The 25372-nt window shown below is 36.5% G+C and overlaps 1 protein-coding gene and 1 long non-coding RNA gene across 4 annotated transcripts; one reads left to right on the top strand and one right to left on the bottom strand.

Annotated features, from left to right (window-relative positions):
* Window positions 1-1184: 1184 nt before the first annotated feature.
* Window positions 1185-16527, bottom strand: LOC138190317 (uncharacterized). Its single transcript, XR_006884088.2, has 3 exons — window positions 16388-16527; window positions 10460-10729; window positions 1185-5090 (listed from the first exon to the last, which is right to left on the bottom strand). It is a non-coding gene; the product is annotated as an uncharacterized lncRNA (long non-coding RNA).
* LOC124222685 (glucose transporter type 1-like) lies at window positions 7979-25364 on the top strand. 3 transcript variants are annotated; one of them, XM_069137687.1, is made up of 7 exons: window positions 7979-8193; window positions 9746-10062; window positions 19959-20199; window positions 20563-20723; window positions 22318-22677; window positions 23210-23486; window positions 23613-25364. In XM_069137687.1, the coding sequence occupies exons 4-7, from the start codon at window positions 20578-20580 to the stop codon at window positions 23694-23696; spliced, it is 867 nt and encodes a 288-aa protein (XP_068993788.1). In that variant the 5' UTR covers window positions 7979-8193; window positions 9746-10062; window positions 19959-20199; window positions 20563-20577; the 3' UTR covers window positions 23697-25364. The 3 variants fall into 3 exon arrangements, with proteins under 3 accessions (XP_068993788.1, XP_046489872.1, XP_068993789.1); XM_046633916.2 differs by lacking the exon at window positions 7979-8193 and having other exon boundaries at window positions 8389-10062; XM_069137688.1 differs by lacking the exons at window positions 7979-8193; window positions 9746-10062 and adding an exon at window positions 18612-18630.
* The last annotated feature ends 8 nt before the right edge of the window (window positions 25365-25372 follow it).

Raw genomic sequence — 25372 nt, forward strand, 5'->3', positions numbered from 1 at the left:
TGCTCGCTGCGGAAAAAAGTTATGTTCACAAGTTAATAATTCTAAATAATTCTAATACTGGTTGAGTGCCACGTTATTGTATACATTCTTGAGTAATACCTCACCAAAAAATTAGGTGCACTGAGTTTTTTAATAAATGGACGCGGGAATCCAGGCACGGCGCGTGCTGGCGCGGCATACTATACTGTGTGAAGTGCACCACAGTAGGGTGCGAATTTGAGTGATTTGTTTCTCATAAATGTAATTGTTATTGTACTGGATTCGACTATCATTTTCAATAACAAATCATTACTGATTCTTAAAAATTTTCTATTATTGTCTAATAGTGCAAGATAATTAGGTTTGAAAATGGCAAATAGAACTTAATTCTTAAATTTTTTAGGACAAGTGGAGGATCATTAGAGATGCCTAAAACCACCAAAATCCAACAAAATTTCCTTGTGTTGGGTCCGCCATCTTGAAAAACATGAGAAACTGCGAATCCTCGATGAATCGACTACTATTGGTTGGACTATGGTTTTTTTAGTTTTGTAAGGAAAAATATTATCCACAACTTTTATTTGAAGTAATTTTTTATAACTGTGAAGGAAAACATTTTACGATTAATAAAATGTGCCATCAATTTATTGTTGACAATGGTCATTGTCGATTATACTGTTGCTACTATATCCTTGGCATTACATGCCGACTACTGTGCACAAACTTTTAATTCACGGCGCAAAAACAATAGGGGCTTCCATGTTGCCGATAGGACACATGTCCGAGGAAGCCCAGGAATCTTGCAATAAATATATAAAATCATTTAGACTAGACTTTGCTAGAAAATTTAGTAGGAAACAAAATATGGAGGATGTTTTTGCGCGGCTTTTGATCGCATCTGATCCTGTTATCTCAAGTTTGCGTAAACTACCAGCTAAGTGAAGTAAATCATTATCGCGTGAAGTCATGGCTTTGTTGGAATCGCCAACTGCAAACAATCCAAGAGTAGTTGCAATGTCTGACTGCAGCAACTCTAGCGACAAAAACAATAGCGATTCGGATAGCAATTGGAGCCGTCAAGTTTAAGTGCCTTTACGTCATTTTAATATATGAATGTAATATTTAATGTAATTTCTTAATAAATAAGTATTTGTATTCAAATTCGTATTTACATTTACATACTTTCCCACTCTACTATTTCCTACACATGTACGTAATAATAAATTATTTCTATTCAAAACCCCTTGGTACCTAATTCCATAGAGATTGATTCAAGTTTAAATAAAATTATCCGCCATTTTCGGGCCACGATTTTGTTTTTTGGAAATTTGATTTCAGAATGGTGTTCAGCGACCCCAAAAACCCCCGAGTAATAAATCTGATAGCGCCTCGATAATACCTTCTATATTTGGCCAGCGATTCGGGATTTGGAACCACTGTGCATCCGTCTCACGGGATCAACAGCTTGTGAGCAGAGCGTCGCAAAGCGACTGAAGCGAGATATCTTGAGAATGTGAAACCTACTGGTCGGTTTCATCGGACCGTGAGTCCAGTTAAAAGCTGGCCATCTACGCGTGAAGTACGTACCTCGGCCACGTCTGGACGAGGAACGCGGCCGAACCTAGGAGGGACTTAAACCTCGGCGACGCGCAAAACTTCCTTAACACGTGGTGGAACGTTGTTGAGAACCTTCCATGCGCGGCTCCCGACCACCGCAAGAAGACCGAGCTCAACAGCAACGTCCAAGGGCTGCAGTGCCATCTGTAGGCATGGGCTAGCAGGGCTATAGCCCAGGGACTCCTCCAAGTTGGGGGCGCTGCTTCGCCCGAGCTCGAGAAAGAAAACGAGTCAAATCCAATGTTACACTTGCCGCTAATCCTGACGATGAGAAATTCGATTCGGGTACAATTACCGACATAATGCTGATTTTCCTGCTTTTGAAAAGCATCATGCAAAATTTTCAGAGTGCAAAGTCGATGATGTCCCCGAGATCGACCTTTCAGATCCCGCCAAGTGGCCCCTGTTGACTGAGGAGACCAAGGATATTGGATATTAGAAATATATAACAAGGATATTAGAAATATATAACACCCTTGAGCAGCTTGGATGATACCAATTTTGCGAAATCCAATCGCGTTCATGATATCCAAACATGGTCAGCATGAAAGTCTATGTTTTTCACTAAAATTAAAAGTAGCCAGACTAATAAGACGGTATGGCTTAGATACTCTTAGTCGAAAGGAAAATTTTTCAGCATTTCACGCAAACTTTTTTCTAGTAACCTGCATCCGAATGTTTTTTCAACGGGTTTCAATGATTGGAAACACGAAAATCGCATTGCGGAACGTGAAAAAAGCCGAGAGTACCGAGCTAATCTAACAGCTATGATAAAGCGAGCAAGTGTTTTAGGTAAAATAGACACGAAGGTTCACGAGCAATATGCAAAAGAAGTGACTACTTGCATCGAGTTTTGCGTCGAATGGTCAGCGTGATCAAGATTCGTGTTAAAAGAGATGTACGATGCATTTCATTCAGCTATTAACAAAATATTAAATGATTGCTATGAGAAGCCAGAGATCCGAGCTGAGGCTGAGGGCTTGAGTCACCAATTTCAACTTCTAGAGACTTCTCGTGAAGTTTTGGGCAAACATCTTGGCAAGCGTCGAATGAGTGAATAAATCACTGCAGCGGGTCTCCGCTAATTTAGATGACATTGAGCGTTATTACAATTCCCTCAAAAATTATATCGAAGGCTTCGAGAGCTATACGATCACAACGAAGCACAAGGCAAAAAGTTATCTGGATCTGACGAGTATTCAGGGTCAAATTGATAGATCTAAGAGACGAAAGCTCAGGTGTGACGAGAGTGGAGCAAACGAAACAACATTTAATGCTCGCAGTAACATGGGAATCAATACCTATTTGCTCGTAATCGACAAATTGGTCGCAAAACTATCGCGCAGGATTGTTACCTATTCTGAGATCGACTGGAGATTTCGATTTCTCACGTAAATTGTCCTCGCTTTCAGTTAGTAGCATCAGAATGTAGGCTATTGAAATTACTAAAATATATTCTGATGATCTCGAGGAGGGATTAATAGATGAATTTGCACATTTTCAGAATTTTCTGAAAGAGTTCTCATCGGAGACAAATTTATCTGGAGATCTCTTGAAAATTATTCGCAATAAAGGGCTCATCGGATTCTACCCAAATTTGGATACTGTGTCACAACTGTGATTTGTGTCATAAAAGGATAATTCGAGGAGGATTTGATAGTCGGGGTTTTAATTAATAACGCAGTCGTTCCGCAGGTAATTTAGTTAATTGCAACATGCTCGGGCGTAAAAACCCTTCCGGAGTAGAGGAAAAAGCCCGAGCAATACGGATAGTGCAATTGAGTTCATTGACCGAAGTAACATCAGACCCAATTACACAAAGATGAGGGTCTCCAAAGGTCAACCTTAAGTTCTAGTAGAATTATCGCTACCTAAGAGAGCTCTCTTATTTTAGTCGAATCATCGTAGGAGGGACAGTATTAACAGTAAGCGAAAGAACACTCGAACCAATCCAGAGAATTGTGGAAAGCACACCCCCCACCTAAGCGTGCAACGCGACCCCAACCGAGCACATCATGTGACTCGTCCAGCTGATGCCCCCTGAGTGGCTTGATGAACGAGTCGAAGAATTGGCTAGTGGCTCTAAGAGGCGAGCCCGTAATGGAGAGTGGACCCAATACAGGGATACCAATTGAGGATAAGGCGGTTTATGAAATATGCGCAAAGCTACGCTCGTACATACGCTCGTATATCGAGTATAGAGTTTCCTGTGCGGATAATTTGCGTTCATTACTTGATGAGGAAGTTGTTAACATGTTAAATGTGGGTTTGAATGAGCGTTACGGTGGCATGATCCGTGATTGTAGGAAAGTTTTGCGAATAATCCGATACTTAGTGTCGTCTCCGGAGAATTTTCGAACACTTTTCATTCAAGAATCTTGGATGAGGATTTGCTTAGATCCGTCCCGATCAAAATTAGATTAAATTGATAGTGGTTCCTGAATTTAGATGAAAGAAGGAAGATCACTAGAATTTTTATATTGTTGAAATGAAATTTTTAATTTTTTAGTAGTCACTCAGGACCGAAACTTATTTACCGAAATTTGCGCGCTCACGGTTATCAGGACATCAAGTCGCAACCGCCTGCCCTCTGGTTCTACGCACTGAAACTTATCAAGCTGAGCTATATTTTGAACTGTATTGATCGTCAAACGCGTGAACACGCTGCTTAGAATACTCGTATTTATATGTATTTTACCTAAAAATGCTAGCGGTGAACGCTCCTTTTCAGTTCTGAAGAGAGTCATCAGTCTTTTAAGGAACTCTCTTGCTGATCAAGGACTTACTCCTCTAACTTCCTTCGTGGCCAATGCAGATTTGCTTCGTTCCATCCCATTCGAAAATATAATAACCAAGTTTGCTTCGGCGCAGACCAAAAGAGCTAACGTTTATGGTTCATCATCTTTTTCTCAAAAAATTCATGAGCATTTGATTATTACGAAAAAGGCACTATATTTTTAGTTTTGCATGAAACACGACCTGAAAGTCAGTTTTTGTGTGTGTGTGACTCAGTGACTCATCTGTGAAATAAAGCTATATCCTACAGTAAAAGTCCCGAGTGTAATTATTTCACAAAAACGCAATACATTTTTCATTTTTTATATAACTAACGCGCGTCCTGTACCGAGGGGCGAGGATGTCGCCAACCGATAATCTAGCCATTTGCTTTGCACTTCAAAATAAAATTGATTGTTTATTCCCTACGCAACTCACTTACTCTCATTGAATGTTGAGCTGCCTTACTCAGTATAACCCTCCTTTTCATTGCAACATAGAAAAGGGAGTTGAGTTTGTATCAATTTTTAAGTTCAAATTCAAAAATACGAAATGCTGGATTAAATATGATGGTATCGATTGACTTACAGTATTTCACTATGACTGTCACCTCCGTTCTGAGCTGGTGATAAATATAACCACGACTCCAGAGTGTGCCACGGGAACGCTGCGGTACGATTTCACACTTCATTCCTTCTCTTTTTTTTCAATCTTGCAATCTGGAACCAAAAATTTCAATTCAAATTTTTTTTTCATTTTCTACAACGCATGCACGATAACCGCACGTGTATGATAGCTATGACCAAAAACTTCAAGATTTATTTATTAACGCTAAAAAGATGAAAGTAAACTTTATCAGCAGTAAATAAAGATTTTGGTTAATATCCGATGGATTGAATCAAAATTTATTTGTTCAAGTATAAACTCAAAATGATTTTTTTTTATATTGACCTGTGATTAATTATTATTTTCGGATCACAGTTCAATTGAATTTAAGTAATTCCTCTTAAAAACCGAAATATCATTCGTATTTACATAGACAAACTTTATTTAAAATACCAGTTTTTTTTTCATCAGTGACATGGAAGAAATCAAAACTTGACATCTAGAACCCGGACTCGAAGTTCGTGTTGACCGGTGTAATGAAACTTGTATACATATATTAATATGTAACATATATTAATATTAAATCACGGATTCCGGTGGCAAAATTTTTTTCGATAATGTATTTAACGAATGAAAATCCTAATTCGCCTGTCAGATTTTTCTGCACGACATATCTGAACGCTTTTTTAGCATCATTTCAAGATATTTTACGAAAACAATTAATTTCGTCAGTGTACATGTTAGTGGCTATTTTAAATATATTTCACAGGAAAATTTGAGCGCTAATTATAGTTACTTATTGACGGACTTGAAGTTGAAAAAAACTGTGACTGCATTTAGAAAAATTAAGAAAATCGTGCTTTTTATTTTGGAGACGTTAAATGTTTTTTTTTTTTTTGTCAATATTACGTATCACAAATTTTTGCTAATTCAAAAAGAATCAACATACAACAACCTAGTTAAAAAATGACTCATAATCGGTTTTCTAAATGGAATTCGTTTACATTCGCGTATCGTGTGTTTGAGAAAAACATGAGAAAATAGGTCAAGAGTCTGTAATTCTTACGAATCGAAATTGACGATCGGATACCGGTGAAGTTAGTTACTTAATCCTGAGATATAAAATTAAGACTCGAAAAAGTACACGCAAAATTATTAGCGCCAGTTATATTCTATGACGGATTAGATTTCTTAACGAAAAACTAAACTGTTTTTCGGATGAAAAATTTTGAATCTCTTTCTCACTTCTAAAATTTGCTTCCGTATTATTCCGGCCAAAGATGTGTAATCCACGATTGATTTATTATGTACCTAATTTTCGTTCCACTTCGTTTGCAATTTTTGAATGAACACACATACGTAAGAAGCATATTAAACATCGTTAGTACCAACCGTAAACAAAATTAAACGATATAAGAATTCGTGTGCGTATACAAAGCGCGCAGTGGGTAGAAATTGAGTTTTCGAACATGAATTTTTTTCCCTGAAATCACTTCTACTGCAGGATTGTATTATTACACAAGTTGATGAACTGTAATTTCCGGTGCGTTTTTTTTTTTTTTTGTTGAACTCAGTAAAATTATGCTGACAAACGCGAGGCGCATCGGGAAGTCGTGCCATTCAAACACAATCTCTTACGATTCCAGTTCAGTGACTTCACGCGCCTTTTCATATACATTTCTGACGTATAGGTGTCGAAATTCAAAATTCCGCATAACTATCAAACAAATTTATGGCAAACCAAAATTGTTTTTACGGCGCAGTTTGTGAAATTTTATTTGGCGACCTGGGGGGGTGAAAACGTTCAAGTTTCAAAACATTCCAACCGACGAAAAGCAACGCGAGCGCGGCTGTGTTTCCTTATGGGAAATTATTATTTTCTGGAATGGTGTTGGAGTGTGAAGTGAAAGGTTGTGGAAAAAATGCTCGAATGCAAAAAGGCCATACTTTTTATCACAATCCACACGACGCTCAAGAGCAAGTGTAAACCAAGAGCAATAATATTCAAACATAACCTAGTTTACTAAACGAATATTTCGTGTATGTCTATCGTAAAAACTGCTGTACATCAATCAGACGTATTATTTGAATTCGTATGCTGTTTTACAGGCGAGAAAAACGGCTGGAATTCGCAAACATCTCCGACGAAGAAACGCATTTCCAAATCTGTTTGGATCATTTCAACCCGAAATGCATTTGGAAAACTTGGCGGAAAAGTTAACACGTCAAATCTATTTTCAATACTGCGACATCCTATAATGTATCTTGTACACAGGATGAATTCTCGACTTGAATCTATTTTTCATACTTTAATATCCTATAATATATCTGGCTATAGGTATTTATACTGTGCAATAAATCTGTAGCTCGAGGTCTAAATACCGTATACGTAGTCCTTTTACCCGCAAAAACAAAAATGGAAAGTCCGACATACACGATTATTTTTACACGAAACCACAGCACGACGTCTGTTCAGTGACGATGCGGCGATGTCGAGCACGGCAAAGAGTGACAAACTATTCCATCGGTGGCGCTAGTGCAGCTGTTTGCGAAATGCGCAACTGTGGATAAAAGCGCGACCGTCTTTTTCGCACACCGCTAGCAATGTGCGAAGGTTTTTTTCTCCCACCGCTAGCGATGCGTGAAAGTTTTTCCCGCACATGTGTATGAAAGACTACTTTCGGTGCTTGTAAATGGTGCATAAAAATGGACTTTCCATGCAGGTGTTGCAAAAAATACATTGACGCCTTATGGCAGTTTCTACTCTACCCCATCCTCTTTGGTTCCTCTTTCCAAGCTTGTATGTAGTGCGGTAAAACAGGAGCTTGCGACTATTCTGACGACTGAAGGGGAGGGGGTGTATTCCTCACGCAGAGTGGGGGGGACTCCGTCGACGGCAAGAGAGAGGAAAAGAGAGAGAGGACAGTCACCCGTCAGCTTTCGGCGCCGTCGCGCGTCGGGTCGACGGTTCGCGATTTCAAGAGCTTCCTCGATCCTCGGGCCGTATCTCCACGCCGGAGAAAAGTAGAGAATTAAATGGTAACTGATCGCCCCTGAGACCGCGAGTTGAATAATCAAAAAAGCCAACCGACTCGAATGCAGCGTCGCAATGCACCCGAAATGACATTTGCCATTGACAGTGGTTAATGAGAGTGATTAGCAGTGAGGATTGTTTGTTTCGTCGACTTTCTTCCGCTCAATGATGGGTACTTAAATGTTCGGCAAGTTATTGAAATTTTACCACACAGCTTTGATAATAATTTATCATTTATTATTCGAACACAGCTGGTATGGAATTTGAGATCTTTATTCAGTCGCCTTTGTGGGGCTTGTTGTTTCTTGTATGATAATATTGACTGCGTTCCGGAGTTTACTTTTGGCTGGTGAAAACGCACGGCGTACATAGTGGAGTTCAACCACGGTGTATAAAGTTCTGTCTATTTTTTTCAGCTTTTCTGCAAGTTTCTCGACTCTTTGATATTTTTTCTTGTCCTTTTGTACCTTAGTCTTCTACTTATTGGCTCGACTCACCGGAGGTGAATAAAAGTTTTGCTTTATCCGTAGGGATTATTATGTCGGTAGGAATGATGATACTTTTGGGAAAAGTTGTTCTTTTTTGCCCCTAGGACATTTTCAATTCTAACTCAGTTTGCAGGTTCGAAAGTTGAGAACTGACCGAAAAGAAGCTTTCAGAAATGTCAAAGTATGTATCGAGGACTCGAGACACCTTTCGAAAGACCAGCATTGTGTACCGAACGTGGAGTTTGGCTGTATTCATATCCTTGCATGTGGGACGCAATGAGAACCAAATTTTATAAGCAGAAGGTGTTCGAACTAATAGGAATAAGTGATAATTATGAAATATGAAAGGTGAATTGAAGTCGGAAAAATTCGTATTGAACGCTAAAAAATATTTCAAATTTTATGAAAAACTTTCACCGAATAAGGTTGGTCCGATCATAATGAATAAACGAAAAGCACCGATCCGTTGATTTCGATTAATGACAGCTGATGGTTATACTTTCGTAAAAGAATTGTGTGAAAATACCCTGATTTGAGATTTTTCCATTAAAGCTTTTTAATTAATTAAAAAACTGTACGCAAAATCGATATCGGTTTGTATTAATCAAGTATCGCTTCAGCAATAAACCTGTACCGAGGTGATTGAATATTCATTTCTGGAAATTTTTGAAGAATCAAATTACAAAAGAAATAATTAGCTTGGATCTATCAAAGTATAAAAAATACGATGTTTGTATCAAAAAAAAAAAAAAAAACGCAAGGATGATTCGATACTGATAAAGTTAACAAACACTAAAGATTCTCCACTCGGATTATTTTTTATAAGCGTAAACGCGGTTCATTTAATACAGTTAATTTATTTTCTTCAATTTCAATTATAGTTTTTGAACTTCTGATTTTCTTGGGGCATTGGATCCCACGTTATCATCAATTGTAACCTTGATGCGTTCCTATCGATATTAAAAATCTCTAAAGTTTCAGAAACTTTTCACCAAATTAGTGAGAAGAAGAGAGTCTTGAATGAGTTTTGCCTCTGATCTTTGACTTAAGGTCCAAAAAAATATACGAGATTTCAGATTAAAACACTCTGAAATAGATTTCAGTTTCACTTGGGGAGATAATAAGTTTTATGTGAAAGTTCTAGGAAAAAAGAAGGAAAAATTTAACGTTTCTACCATGAATAAAATAACGTATTTCATTCTCTCGTTATTTCACCACTGCATGAATTTTCAATCCTTCTTCACAGATACTAGTCATTTTTTTCTGTCGACATTCGTCGCAGTAACGTCAGAAGCTTGATTAGAATCCAATATTCAACAGCCAACAGTGAATTCCGATGTAACAAAATATGTTCGAAAATATTCTCACGGACGAAAAATGCCCCGCATATCGTACACGATGACGCATTGAGCGGATAGAAGGAAGGTGGGTAAGAGTACCGTGAGAAAATGGAACCTGTCGACCATAGTGAGTGAATTTAAGGTGCAAGCATGTGCTGGAGAATTGCCACGATTTACATAATGGCTCACCTCTCGAGCATTCGTGCTGATATGGATTATATGGGTAAGCCTGTGAAAGTTTTATCGAGCCAAAGCTTGACGGCGGCAACTGATTTGCTTAATTATGATCAACGTAGGATAATTGGCATTAATGCGCGATGCAAAAACTTTATTCAAATTCAAAGGAATCGAAATACGACACTGCCACTAGTTCACTAGTCAGGGTGGCCACAAATTTTTTGGACAACAAATTCCATCACATTTTCCAAGTTTGCCAGCACCTGAAACCTAGTTTTCCCTCATATTTCCCCAGTTCTAGTAAAGTACTAAAGCCTAAATCGTTCGGCTTATCAACTCTGTATTCGGTTCGAATTCAATTCGAATTGACGAACAACATATTGTACAAAAAAGTCAGTATAAGCCAGTTTATTTTTGTGACAAAAAAAAAGTAAATTTGTTACCTCGAAAAATCGTTTCCAATTCCCACGATAGGAAACTGATATTTTCAGTTTTTTTCCAATTCCAGTTTTTCCAGGTTTTCCAGGGTTTCCAGGGTTTCCAGGTTTTCCAGGTTTTCCAGGTTTTCCAGGTTTTCCAGGTTTTTCAGGTTTTTCAGGTTTTCCAGGTTTTTCAGGTTTTTCAGGTTTTTCAGGTTTTCCAAGTGTGTCTTAGTGTTGCTACGATCGTATTGCATTCGATTCCAGCAAAATGTAACTTTGCTTCTGAATATACTGAAAAGAAAAATTATCACACGTTACTAATTTTTACAGATTTTCAATTTTGCTCTTGTTTTTATTTAAATCAGTACGTTTGTGAAAATTTTCCAGAAGAAATAAAATTTTGACTTTCCGGACGTTTGTTTTCATAAAATGGCAATTGAATTACTCGGTGATTTTAGAAATAAATTACACGATGAATCGGGCAAGCTAAACAATGTTACAGAGTAGATGAATTAATCCTCGTTCTAGTAGGTATATGAGTTGAGTAAAATCTCAACTATCGAAACAATGATTTTAGTTTCAATATCCCGTTACATTAACGTTACTAACTTCATCTGGTGAATTTAGTAACCTTTAAATTTCTTTCATGTATATTCAAGAATAAGCACGAACGATCAGAGAAATAAACCAAAGACGCCCGGTTACAAATTTCGCTCAAAATTCAGAAGTCTCGTATAATATTGACTGGCTGGATTATTAAGGTTCGCATTGGATTGAATGGATGAAAATATGTATTACGAATGAATAGAAGCAACGAACCAGCGTAATTTCTAAAACAGGATATCGGTATTCCGATTTTTATCATGCTGTGTAGTGGTGAGATAATAATAATGTTATTATATATTGACAATAATAGTTTTTGTAGTTTGTTGAAGCTATTCGACTCTGCAGGCGTAGTTGAAACGCGATATTTGATAGCGAAACTGTTTCAGGTGGGAAAAGATTATAATTAACGAGCAGGGTAATTAAACAAGACTAGCCTGCGGTATGAAAAGTGCATTCGCTGTAGAACCGGGGTAACTAATAACTGTGGAAAATTAACGGGGTGAAAGAAAGCTATAAGCTCACCACAAACTTAAAAAATTTCAACAAAATTGAAAATGGTGGCGTAAAAACTTAGTCGGGTTGGCTCATACAGACTGACAAATCTCGTTAGGTACATTCGCATATTATATAATAGGTACATTTTTTTCGCGGATCTGACTCGAATTAAGCGGTGGATAAGGCTATTGGCAATTAGCGAAATCCGCTTCTTACTCGGCCTTAATGTTCAAGCTTAATGTTGCATCAGTCGGATTTTTTCGTTACAGTGAGTCTAGTTTTGGATATTTATAACCTTGTGAATATAATCGAATCAATTTTGGTAAATGCATATATTTTTTGTGATACCCGTTTCAACATTTAAAATTATTGAGTATTTGAAAAATATAATCAATAATAACGTGTATTTAGCAATTCGGTTTTGGAAATTGAACATTTTGTACACTCGCCATTACACGACTCTACATAAAAATTTTTCGTCCGTTTCCTAAAATTTATTTTATGATTTTTCTTTTCATTATGCTCCAAAATATAGGAAAAGTACTCATATTCCATATACAGTTTGCTTTTGTAGTAGTTTTGATAATAAGACATTCTTTTCAGTTATCGTAGAAATATTAAATAGTTCTGGTACATTTAAAAATACTGCAAAAAAAAAAAAAAAGGTTGGACTAGTTTTAAAGCAGTAGTCTCTGGATTTTTAGGGAATAACAAAGATGAAAATTACCAAGATCTGGTTGAAAATATGTTAAAAAACTTTATAACGATGGGTTGCAGAATGTCTCTAAAAGTACATATGCTGCATGCTCATTTAGATAAATTCGACAACAACATGGAGGCGTGCTCAGAAGAACAAGGAGAAGTTTTTCATCAAGATATTATGAACTTCGAACGACGTTATCCGGGCCAATACAACGAAAATATGATGGGTGACTACATTTGGGGTTTAGTGAAAAAATACTTATGAACATGAAAGAAAAAGTAATAGGGTTCACTTTCGAACTTTTTTCCACTATTTTGTAATTTGATATGATAGTAAAAGTTGATAAAAATTACATATAAATATATTTATTTCGAGTCATCAATAAATAAAAATTTTAACTATGAATTTTCTAAAATACTCTTCAACCTTTCTCCTGGATAGAAAAGCAAACTTTTTCGGGGCATATACATTTTTTTCATCCAACTGTCGATAAATCTATCGAAATTTCATACCCTCTTATCAAAGTCAAAATTCGTGTTGGCCTGTGTTATCAAGTATTAGAAAAGTATAACCAATAGTCGCGTGCATTTATATCGTCATCCGGTTTTTGAAAATCAAACAGTCTGTAGTGAGCAGTTAGGGAAGAGAATAATTTTTTTTTTTGTCTTGTGGTTAGGTGTTTGCATTGTGCGGGGCATGGTTGAAAAAACGTTTTTTTTTTTTTTTTCAGTTCAAAATTTCCGTTCGTTCGAATCGCTAATTTCGCGTACTGATTTCATGCGAAAGATAATGACCGTTTTGTATTCGCTTTTCTCAAAATTGTAGGAAGAAACTTTACTTATTCTTTTCTTTCCAAGTACCCAGAAAATAATTACGATATTTAAAAAATTGTCAGTACGTTCGCTGTCAAGAAGTGATCAAAATAATGCCGAATTATTAACACTGATACATTTTGTAACAGCAATTGCATTTGAAAATTGTTAAGTTATTGTTTTCGTTCGATATTGGGTGAGTTGATCAGTCATGTGTATGTAAAGTAATTCTACGGTATTACTTCGCTGATTTGACATTTCGCCTATTTGCGCCAGTTAGATAAGTAAATAAATAACAACACTCGAAACATATCGACATAGCTGTCACGTCGTCCTAAACGACAAGTGTGGTCGGTTCAATAATTAATAGACACTGAAGTGTAAATATACATTAAAAAACTGTAAGGTAGAAACGATTGGGATATAATAACTTTTAATTTTGTTTGTTATATTCTTACAGGTAAGAACATTTATCTAGTTTAAGTTAGTTTATAAAGTTGTGACAATTGTGAATAAAAAACTTGTATTCTTACAGAAAGACAATTTAGCTGTTTAAACCAATCGTGACTAAGATAGAGATTCTCAATACATATATTTATCAAAAAAGCGTCGGTAAGTTAATTTCAATTAATTTTCATAATTTTCGTTTTCTTTTTCTTTTTTCGTTTGAAACTCGTCGTTTTTAAATATGCAAACGAAGGTTATCAAGTTGCGAAGAAATGAATTCTCCTCCAGAGTGCAATAATTTTCTGATCCCTGAGAACGGAAAACGACATGTATCAGAAAAAGAGGAAAAAAAAGTATCACGGGATAAGTAGAGTTGAGCTGAGGTGGAATGCCCCGTACATGTATATTCTTATCTCGTGGGCCAAAATCTCTCAATCACTCGGGAAGGGTCGGAGGGGGAATTGATCACGCTACATTAATCTGATTGTGAAATCGCATATAATGGCTTTGAGAAAAAATTTCCTACAGGGGATATATTGTACGTAAGGCGTTCCGATAATCGATTTTAATTTCTTTTTTCACACTCCAGTACGCGGATTTTCATTTTATTGGGAAGAAAAGAACGACGCAGCAGATCGAAATTAAGATACACGAATCACAAGGTTTTTTATGCGAATCATGCATTGAGTTTGAGACTTGAACGAATAAAGTTTGTTCGAACATAATTACGTTCAAAACAAGTTCCAGGATTCTGTTTGTGAATAATATGTGGCACCTTCCGTGCAAAATCACCCAATTTTCACCCTAGCCAGATTTTTCGATTTTTCAAAAACTTTTTTAAGTATCTTGAAAGAATTTCTGAAACCTGCGATTCGTGTATAGAATTTTTGTCTCTGATTGCGAAATATGAAAATTCACTAAATGTCGTTTTGAGGAGGGCCCCCACTCGGGTCGAAACGTCAACATGTGTCGTTATCATTGATCTTCGTATCCGAAAATCATTTTGTTCGTCGACGGTGAGGTCAAGAATTATTTTTACATTACGAACGACGTCGACAAAGGCAGCAATATACTGGAATGATTGAGAACTTCGTTATCTTTTCAGCAGTCGGCGATTCCACAAAATTGATCACAGCAGTGTTTCGAATATTAAGATTAGCCTTCGCACTGTATCCGCCTTACTCACAGACAATAGCACTTGGCTCTAGACTGTCGATATCAACACATTGCGTATGAGTGTTATTGGCTGGGTAACGAACGTAAACATAATTCAAAATTTCGTAACGTTCATATATCGTTGGGTTAGTGGAATAAAGAGCCACCTCGGTTTTGAGGGTGAAAAACGTGACACATCGTTTTGAGCTGGAAAAAAAGAGCCACCTTGGTTTTGAAGCGAAAAACAGGATGACTCGCTTTTAAAGTTGAAAAACGGGACACGTCGTTTTGATTTTCAAAAACGGGACACGTCACAAATAAATTTTCGTATCACAAATTTTAATTTCATAATATTAATATTGTAATAATGTTGAAAGCTCCAAGGGTTCAATTCAAGCTACACAAATATTATCAAAAGAAATTAGATCTGTGCGTTGAGAAAAAAAAGACATTAAATTATAATATAACATATATATACACACATATATATATATATATATATATATATATATGTGTGTGTCCACTTTACAGCCTATTTTCTGATAAGATTTATTTTTTGTAATTTTGAATAATTTATTCAAAATAATTAACTTTTTTATTTTCAATAACGGAGGAATTTAATCTCGAATTTTGATTACAATTTATTAATTATATTCTACGTGAAAAATTGTATTCATTATGTAAAGTATTGAAAAATAAGGTTCATTATTTATCACTTGTAAACTTGTTCAGTCATGTCGCTTGTATTAAAGATAAAATTTTTATTATTTTGAAAGTGGTAACTGCGTGAAATGAATAGGAAGTCTTTTTTTCTTTCAGAGGCAAAGTACGTACGCGATTAATGCAATATATACAATATTATATACAAGACTATGAATAATATGCAATTTAAGGAAATTATGATGGAAACAAGTAGCGTCGTTATGACGTTATTATTTTGCAACTTTTATTGCACATGATAATATACCTGCATTATAATTTTTAAAAATTAAAAATTTTCCACTTTAAAAAACAACTCAGCAAACAAAGAAATTATAATTTGAAATGAAAAATGAATTTATTAGAAAAATCTACGACATGTCCTGTTTTTGAAAATCAAAATGACGTGTCCCGTTTTTCAAATTTAAAAGCGAGTTGTCCTGTTTTTCACTTCGAACCCGAGGTGTCACGTTTTTGGAGCTCAAAACCGACGTGTCACTTTTTTGAACTTCAAAATCTGCGTGTCTCTTTTTCGAAATTAAAAATCACGCGTCTCTGTATTCCACTAACCCGACGATACGAAGTAAAATAAACCAGTAAAGAAAAATACACAGCATAGTTGAAGATAGTGTTGAAAAAAAAGATTTTTCATTTATTTATAGTTACCGACGAGCCATAAGATAACATTTATAATAAAATAGACGATTAATTCCCTTGTACACGGCGCAGCTCAGAAAATTTGACCTGATAGTTTAAATCGAACGAGAATAAAAAATAAAATGTGTACATAGTAATCATCGAATTCAATTCAAAATTGTCGTAAAAGTGACTGAAGAATAACGAAAGTGAGGATATCGGATAGCCGTTGGTGAAATTTACATGAAAACGTCAAGCGGTTGGGAGAAGTTATACAGATATCGAAGGGAGCTCGAATGTGAATACTTGAGTGTGTACGTGTTATTTTATTTAATCGCGTTATTTTATATATTTGCAATTTCAAGCCTCGTCGTGTATCGGTTCTCGGTTTATTACCTGATCAGGATTCATTTCTTTCACACTTCGCAGAGATTTCTTCACGCAATTTCAAAATCAAACTGTTGCCTCCGACTCTTCTCGGCAAACTGATCCGCTCCAACCTCTTATCCTCGATGTTTACTTCGAATGGATCACATCGTCACAAATTCGACGCGTGATTAAATACAAACTTTGTTGCCATCAACTTGAGATTATCTTACGACCGTGAAAGGACAAGCGGGTTTTGAATGTCACAGTGAATAAATAGAAATAGCAGAGGGTGAGTATTGTTCGATAGACAATGTCGACCGCGTGTTTACCGTAGTTCCGAATTTTCAAGTGAAACAGAGAAAAAGCCATTTTTCGTGAAACCGAAAAATAACCGCACTGGATCTTTCACTCTTTGCTCCGTACGTAGCGGGAAGTAAGACGAACTTACTTTCTGCAGAGCGGAAATCAAGCGTGTCAGTTATCGACACCTTTAGACCCAATTATTGACACTTTTACTTTCCATAATTATAAATTTAAAGCTCAAATTGTAAATTTCTCGATTACTAAAGTCAATTGCTCGACCCTTAGACGCTACAAATTTATGATCATGTCATTTTAGAACTAAGGATCAAACAGCTGCAATCGAAAAAGGTGAATAATTGGGACAGGATTATTAAATGGTACACTCACCGTAGTTAATTATTCGTTGTGACTGCCGAACGTCTTCGCACCGTTGCCGATCAAGCTAACAAGGCTTCGGTACTGATTTGGGAAATAACAAATCGAAATTTGAGATATTTTTAAGTCATTAACGTGAACGACGTGAGAACTTGATAACGGAAGTAGCCGCCAGTGACGAACAGTACACAAGATTAATCTCGTACAGCATGTATTATGTTACGGAGTTTTATGGTCATGAATTTCGAAATGAGGATTAATGTTTCGTATAAAATTACTAACACTTTGAATAATATATTTACATATTTAAAGTCGAAAACTGCCATACTAGAAGAAACCAACATTGTATACAAAATTGAATGTAAAGACTTTGACAAGTGTTACATTGGCCAATCGTCACAGCATTTCAAAAAAAGAATAACAAATCATAACTGTGATCTCGAAACGCGTGATCCTGATAGATCTGCTCTGGCTGAGCAATCATTGGTTGAAGGGCACAGTTTCGACTTTGAAAATGAAAAAATAATTGAAAAACAAAATAACTGGCATAAGAGGCTTATCAAAGAAATGATACACATTATCTAAAAACAATACTGTTAACAGAAGAACTGACATTCAGAACCTGAGTCACCTCTATTCTGACATCATTTAAAATTCTCTATATAAATAGGCATAGACTGTTATGTAAACAATTGGGCTAATATACCAACGAATATGTAAACAGGCAGGTGACATTCAAAGATTGTTGTTAATTTAAATATCAAGAGAACGGTTTGATTACTAAATGTAAGTTGGTATTTATTTCCTTCTTGAACACCGTGCAATAATCAACGCAGGTGTCAAGGAATGTCGATTTATGTAAGCGACAAATAATTTGATTATCAATTGTAGTTTAAACAATATGATCAATTATCACACGTGGCATTTATGTACAATATTAAAATTGAAAACACTGAAAAATAGTTTGATACGATAGAGATAAACAATTGCTAGCTGTGCAATGTTTTTAACATGACAGTTGGTGATCAAATGTAATTCATATAACGATTCGTGACTTTTTAGATATTACAGAAACCTGATGAGGATAGGCGGGGCTTGTCGAAACGTCGTATGGAACAATAAAATTGGGCGCTTAATTAGGCTCGTTTCAACCCTGACCGTTATCCAAAGAAATCAAATATTCATTATATGGTTACAAAAAAATTGATAAAATAATATACACAACTGGACAATGATTCTGAAACAGCTCATTTTTTCCCTAGCCAAGTCAAGGATTATGTTACGCTTGCAAAGATTGAGCCGGTTCCGCTGAAATTCTCTTGAGTCCCTACTTTAAACACAGGGACCCTAAAATTCCAAATTGCCAACTTGAACGGCTAGGGAAAAAATGAGTTGTTTCAGTATCATTGTCCACATGTGTACCTCTATGAATTGCAAAATTCCATCCAGCTTGTCAAGTTAAAATTCGTAGGTTTGAAAAATTTTATTTTTCTTACGAAACCCTTTTTGCGGATTTGTACCGTACTAAACGCGAACGGATCGCTTCGCCGCTGGATTGGAACAGTTCGACGGTTTTTCGGAGAAGGATTAAGGTAGTAGTTTGGTAACTTAAGCCGATTTTCGTGTCTTTTTTGGAGGGCATTTTTCTGTAGGAAAATAAAAATGAAATAACAATGTCTCACTATACCATATAAGCTTTTTTCAAAATTCAGAATGTGTAAGAAACGGATGATTCTAACAATACCACAGAAAAAAAATACAACCGACTCTCTCGAAAATAATACCGTATAAATCGATACACTTGCTCTTACATTACTTAAACATGCGTAATATACGTAAATATACGTAAGGTTATATTATATTACATTATTTTATCATGTGATTATACTTGGCATAACTTCCATTGTAACGCGACGATATTTTTTTTTTCTCTCAGACGATAAAAGTAAACCATGTTCTTTGAAACATGTCCCGGAGGAACTAGTTTCGGGTCATGGAAAGCTCCTAGCATTTTATGAATCGACGTCATTGGATATTCGAGCAAAATTAATTCTCGAATCGAGTAAATACGCTCTATTAGCACAATTCAATTTCACGTTGTCTTGATTCGACTGAATTTTTCTGTTTGCAATAAAAGCACTAAGTCTCGATAACAGCAGCTGCTATGATCCCACCTGCAGAGCACTGTGTACCATATCTAGCTATCTGGTAAAAATTTTCGCCGTAGATTTCACCACGTAACTCCGCGGAATATCTTTCCGGACGTCTTTGTAAAGTGCTCAGTAAAATGCACAGAGAATTCCTGAGTTTCCTCGATGCGTTCTCCACATCTTTTTCAAATCCCTCGCGATTTATTTGCATTTTTCAACAGCTGCATTCTGATCTGCTCTGACACGTTTATCAGTGGTACTGAAATTCTTTTCACGTACATACCGGTAGGATTCATTTATTTCTGTGGAATATATTAAAAATTCTCGTTTATTTTTAAGATCAAACTCATCTGATGCTATTCATGCTTATTTGCGTAAGTGAATGCTCGGAAAGTTTCTCAGGAAACACGGTAAAACTTTGATGGAAAAGAGTATCATGTTTCATGGGATACTAGATAGCCAGTTTTTACCGATCGCGAAAAGTGTACTCATTTTAACCAGTGACTCCATTAATTTTTCAACAGTAACTGGATCAATTTTTTGCATCACCGACGCGTGGCTGGCTTTGCTAATAAAGTCAAAATAACGCAGTGTCGCTTTACGATGTTGGTAAAGACAGACCAAAGAATCATCTCCCCATTATAAATGTAACAATTCCGATTGCGACCAGAAAAAATTTCCGCGTTCACCATTTTTACACTCGAGCATTTGACGGCAACGACGCAACCGTTGATGAAAAGTGAGGCATGTTTTGCTGGTTACATTTACAGAGGGTGCGGGTTTCGAGGGCTCGAAAGACGAAGGCATGTTCTACGTCTGGATCGGCCTCTGCTCGGGCGTTCTGCTGACGCTGAGTGCTGTTCTGGCGAGGGTTGTCGTTCAGCAGTTGAACTCCGGCCGTCCCCTCACCCCCGACACACCGCCGAGGACAAAATTCCCCGCCGACTTGGCCGCGATCGAGGCTGAGGTCGACCTGACAACGACGACGCTTTCGATAACAAAGAAAAAAAGGTAGGCTATCACGGGTGTTCTCAAGTATAGTCTGCAGTATGTGGGATTGCCTACCACTAAGGTGAACAAATATCGGTAATACAGACCCACCGAGTTATCAGTAGGTAGCACGCTTAATTCGTTGCTTATAAATTATGCTGAAACGGTAAATCATCGCGTTTGCAGTCACGTTGAAGTGATTATTATATGACTTAACTTGACTAAAGTTATAATGACTCGGGAGCCCTGTTTTACCGATATTTGTTTCTCTCAGTGGTAGGGAACCAACATACTGCAGCGTTTACTCGGAAACAATACACCCAGTGACTTTTGATGTTATACTAATCATTGGCCATTCATAGTATTTCTCCATTCTTTCGACAGAATATTGAGAACTTCATGAAAGATGTGTACAAAAATAGGTATGGGGAAGACATTAAAGAGAGCGCAGTTAAGAGGTTGTACTCAGTTGCGGTCAGTATATTCGCTATTGGCGGCATGCTTGGCGGTTTTAGTGGAGGGATGATTGCCACCAGATTTGGCAGGTAAGTTTCGGCACATGTATTGCACGGTGGCTCTTTTAATATCCGCCAGTCTTCTGACCTACATGGTTATTAACTTCTAATACACAAGCACATAAAAGTGTACCCATCATGATTATGTAAGCTTTTAAAACGCGTTCGCCGCCTGTAGCGCTCTACAATTCTTTTCGAATAGTTTTAAAAGTACTTTTTTCCAATCAAGTAAAGTTATAAAAATATCGTTGACGATACATAATTTTTGTGTGAAAATACTTCTCAATTTGTTCATTGATCAAAAAATGACAAATTCGTTTTTAACTTATAAGAACGCATATTTCGAAATCGAAATGTTGTGATTTTTCACAGTTTTAAGAATATTTATCATTTTAAATTCCACATAGATGATCGATACCTTCATTGGAAGGATGAACTTTTCTCGGCTATAGGAGTGTATTTTTGATAATTTTCATTTTGGATTGTACTAATTGGTTGAAAAAACCTTGGATTGCTATGTTGTAAACATTCTTAAAACTCATAAGCTGGAGCATTTAAGTTAAACAGGTGAGTTTGATCATCTAAAGCCGTTATGTAGAGTATGGGTCAAGTATCTTATGACATCCCAAAGTTATGAAAAAACCTGCGGTCACGAAGCCAAAAGCATGTCAGATGTCGAAAGAATCATCCACATTTATACATGGACAACTGGTGGTACACTTTTGACGGTTCAATCAGTAGCTAATATCTTACATTACAAGAATCGCACGGATTTGAGATGTCAAGTGTAATAATAGTTTTTGAACAAGCTTTTGCTTGTATTTCAAATGTCCTAATTTCGAATAGGACTGTCATGTCCTTGGCGGGAAAGATTAGTCACAGAAAATCTAAATTACAGATATGAAAGTTGAGAGAGGTTGTTTTTATATAATTCATAATAGTAATCAATTGTTGAAGACTTTTGAAAAAAGCTAGTAGAAAGCGTAATAGGTGTTGAAAATTATTCACTAACGTTGATGCAAAGTAGACACTCAGACTATAGGATTAAATTACATATTCATCGGGAGTGATCCTACAATGAATGGGAAACAATGCATAAGGAATTAGCAGTATTTTGTGCAAATTCAGAGTTAGTGTTGGAATTTAGTAAAATTTAACAAGATATCATAAATTCACATCGGAAAAATTACGAGTCATATAAAAAAATTCGTCGAGTAATTTCTACTATAACTATTTCGTTACTACGTGTACATGAATAATAAAAAAATGTATTTTAGTAGCTATAATTTACTTTCGTTGCAAAAGTTTTCAACTACTTGTTACAATATTTTTTTGATCCAATTTAATTACTATCACTAGTGACAAAGCACGAATCTTGCGAGTAAATAAAATTAGCCAAATGATAATTGAGCAGCTATACCTGGCTATAGTTTCGCAATAATTTCGTTCGAAAGCACTCGCATAATTTATTTTAAACAGAAGAATGCAACGAATTTCACTTAGAAATTGTGTTAAAACAGAAGTCACGATATGTAGGAGTGCTTTCAGTGATTTCTATGCATCTAGTGCGCGAATTGAGCGTGATTGAAGGTTGATGTTAACGTGACGTCTGGTTGTCTTTCAGAAAGGGGGGCTTACTGCTAAACAACGTGCTGGGCATCGTCGGGGCATGCCTTATGGGTTGCACCAAAATTGCCAACTCGTATGAAATCCTGTTCCTCGGCCGGTTCATCATCGGTGTTAATTGTGGCTTAAACACCTCCTTGGTTCCCATGTACATATCGGAAATAGCACCACTGAACTTGAGAGGCGGCCTGGGCACGGTGAACCAGCTCGCTGTTACGGTGGGCCTCCTGGTCTCCCAGGTGTTGGGCATCGAGCAGATTCTTGGCACAAGAGATCGCTGGCCGGTTCTTTTAGGTTTGGCCATCTGCCCTGCCATCCTGCAGCTATTATTATTACCATTTTGTCCAGAATCTCCCAGGTAAATTCATCTATTATATATTCAAATGAAACAATGTTTAGTACCATTTATGATTTCAATTGAACACACACCTGGTTATTTCGCGGTAATGCCTCATCGGCAATTCAAAACAGTACGAATTCGATCACATTAATAGAATTTGGTGCACATTCTACCGAAATTTGTCCTAATTTATTTACTGGATCCTGTCTACATTTATGCAGCTCAGTGTACTAAAACAAATTGAAATTATTAAAGTACAGGCTATTTCGATAGAATGTATTTTGGATTGTATAAATGCAGCAGGATTCACCCAGTATGTTAAATTCCCTAAATTTAGGAATTACCGATCGTTTAATACTGTACTAACACTTCAATTTTTTCTTAACTCTTGCCAGCTATAGTCTCCGACCGAACCCGGAGGTTTGCTAGAAGTGAAAACCGCTTCCCGTTTCTAGAAATGGGTTAAATAACATTTTGCTTCTTGGGAACCGAATTGAGTTTCCTCTGAGAGAACAAATTTACAGGTATGGTTTAATTTCTTTGACGACAGAAGTGACAATCCTTCGGTAACTGTAGTCAGATTATCTTACTTCGGATACTTGCTCATAACAAAGCAACGGGAAGAGGAAGCAAGGAAAGCCTTAAGAAGACTGAGAGCTAGTAATCAAGTGGAAGCAGACATTAAAGAGATGAGAGCAGAGGAACGTGCTCAACATACAGAAGCTTCCATTTCAATGACACAACTCAGATGCAGTCCAACATTAAGGGCTGCTCTGGTTATTGGGGTTGTTATGCAGTTGTCACAACAGCTGTCCGGTATTAACGCAGTGAGTATCTTACTTCGGAACTGATTGCAAGAGTTCTAACAGTGCAATTACTTATGTTATGTAAGAACTTGAACTTGCCACTTATGGACTGTAACGCAAACATTGAGAAAAATTTTCTTCTTCTAGGTTTTTTACTATTCTACAGATCTATTCGTGAGTTCTGAATTGACTGAAGAGAGTGCGAAGTTTGCAACCATTGGAATCTCCTGATGGAAAGGGCAGAACGACGTACCCTCCACTTGTACGGTCTGGGCGGGATGTTCATTTTCTCGATCTACATCATCATTTCATTCTTAATAAAGGTAAATTCATATTTACGCCTTGTTCATCGATCCTGGAACAATTCACCGTATAACGTGCATTTGAAACACGTCTCATACGAAATGTTATAACTACGAGATCATTGTTGAAAATATGAAATTGAGAGGCTTCAGAACATTCTTGGTTCATGCTATCAATGATTTGATTCGTCTTCAAGTTAATTCGCGGAATTGTGGTTGACTTGTGAAATCTTTGAAAAATTTTCAATCCGCCATGAAACTGTTGATCAAAGTTTTCAGAACGTAATCATATACGACTGTTCCTGAACTGCATTAATATTTTGGCAGGAGTAGAATTGCTTCAACACCATTGCATGGTACATGAACGACAAACTATTCTGATTTAACTGATGTCATTTCGTCAAATCATTCAAAAACATTTTTTCTATCCATATTTATTCGATTTGTTTGGAAGCGCATATTGAAAGGCAAAAGGAAGCAAACTTTCATGAAATCATATCATTTTTCAACGACTATTGAATCACTGAATTACTTTTCGACCATTAAAATGTATGCACAATCCATTGATCTATCTCTCGATGTTGAGATTTAAAATTTTATCAGAGTTGCGATCGAAATTCTAGAATTTCACACACCCTCGCACGCGTGTAAGTTTATTTATTGGCACATATCACGCTATTTTTTCCCACCTGCATATCGATAAGTCAATGAATGACAAGAGTATAATATGGTAATCCTAATTACTTGCCGATTATGAAAGTAATATAATTATCGTTACGTGAAAGCTTATCACTTAAAAATGATACCGGTTGTTTATAATTAAGCGCCGTAGTACGTTGGGTTGCCTACTAATGAGGGGAACAAATATCGGTAAAACAGAGTTACCGAGTCATAATCACTTCAGTCAAGTCAAGTCAAGTCATTTGATCATTCTAACGTGACTCCGAAGCGTGATCACTGACACCTTCAGCATAGGTTATATCCAACGAAATTATTGACCAGCCAAATCCGTACAAATCAGTAACACGGGCAGTTCTTTGTAAGTCACTAGGCGAGGACTTTAAATGCGCTGCCTACCGATAATTCGGTAGGTCTGGATTACCGATATATGTTTCCCTCAGTGGTAGACAACCCAATAAACTGCGGTGTTTAGTTGGAAATATATGGTATTTGGGTAGAAATAATTTTATACATCAAAACTGTATGAACAATTGTTCTGCATTGCAACTTCGAATCAACAACTGTGACTAATAATAAGTACATTGCACTTTTATTATCAATACAACAATTTTCATCTTCACAAAAAAACAAAATGTCAACTGTATATGTATACAAATGCATTTATCACTGTTTACTATTTCGACATTATTATTCCTCGTACACTTTGAGGCTTTTACATTCACTAAGTCAAAGACTCCTTGGCTAAAAAATATATATTAATCATTCACTATAAGTCTGACAAGGCAGTATACCTCAATTTATAAATATATATAACATTGTAATAAATTTTATAGGCATTTTTATCACAGAAAATTGCATTCATTCGCAGACTAGTTTCATTTCTTCATGGAACGCGTGACTCAAATTTCTTCAATCACTTGACCG

The sequence above is a fragment of the Neodiprion pinetum genome, chromosome 7 (genome assembly GCF_021155775.2).
Source record: "Neodiprion pinetum isolate iyNeoPine1 chromosome 7, iyNeoPine1.2, whole genome shotgun sequence".
NCBI lineage: Eukaryota > Metazoa > Arthropoda > Insecta > Hymenoptera > Diprionidae > Neodiprion > Neodiprion pinetum.

Excerpts from the sequence above, each read along its gene's own strand:
- LOC124222685 (XM_069137687.1), top strand. The coding sequence starts at position 20,578 with ATGAAAGATGTGTACAAAAATAGGTATGGGGAAGACATTAAAGAGAGC. Across the intron at positions 22,678-23,209 it reads TTTTGTCCAGAATCTCCCAG|AAGTGACAATCCTTCGGTAA; the intron begins GTAAATTCATCT and ends CTTTGACGACAG. Across the intron at positions 23,487-23,612 it reads AGCTGTCCGGTATTAACGCA|GTTTTTTACTATTCTACAGA; the intron begins GTGAGTATCTTA and ends TTCTTCTTCTAG.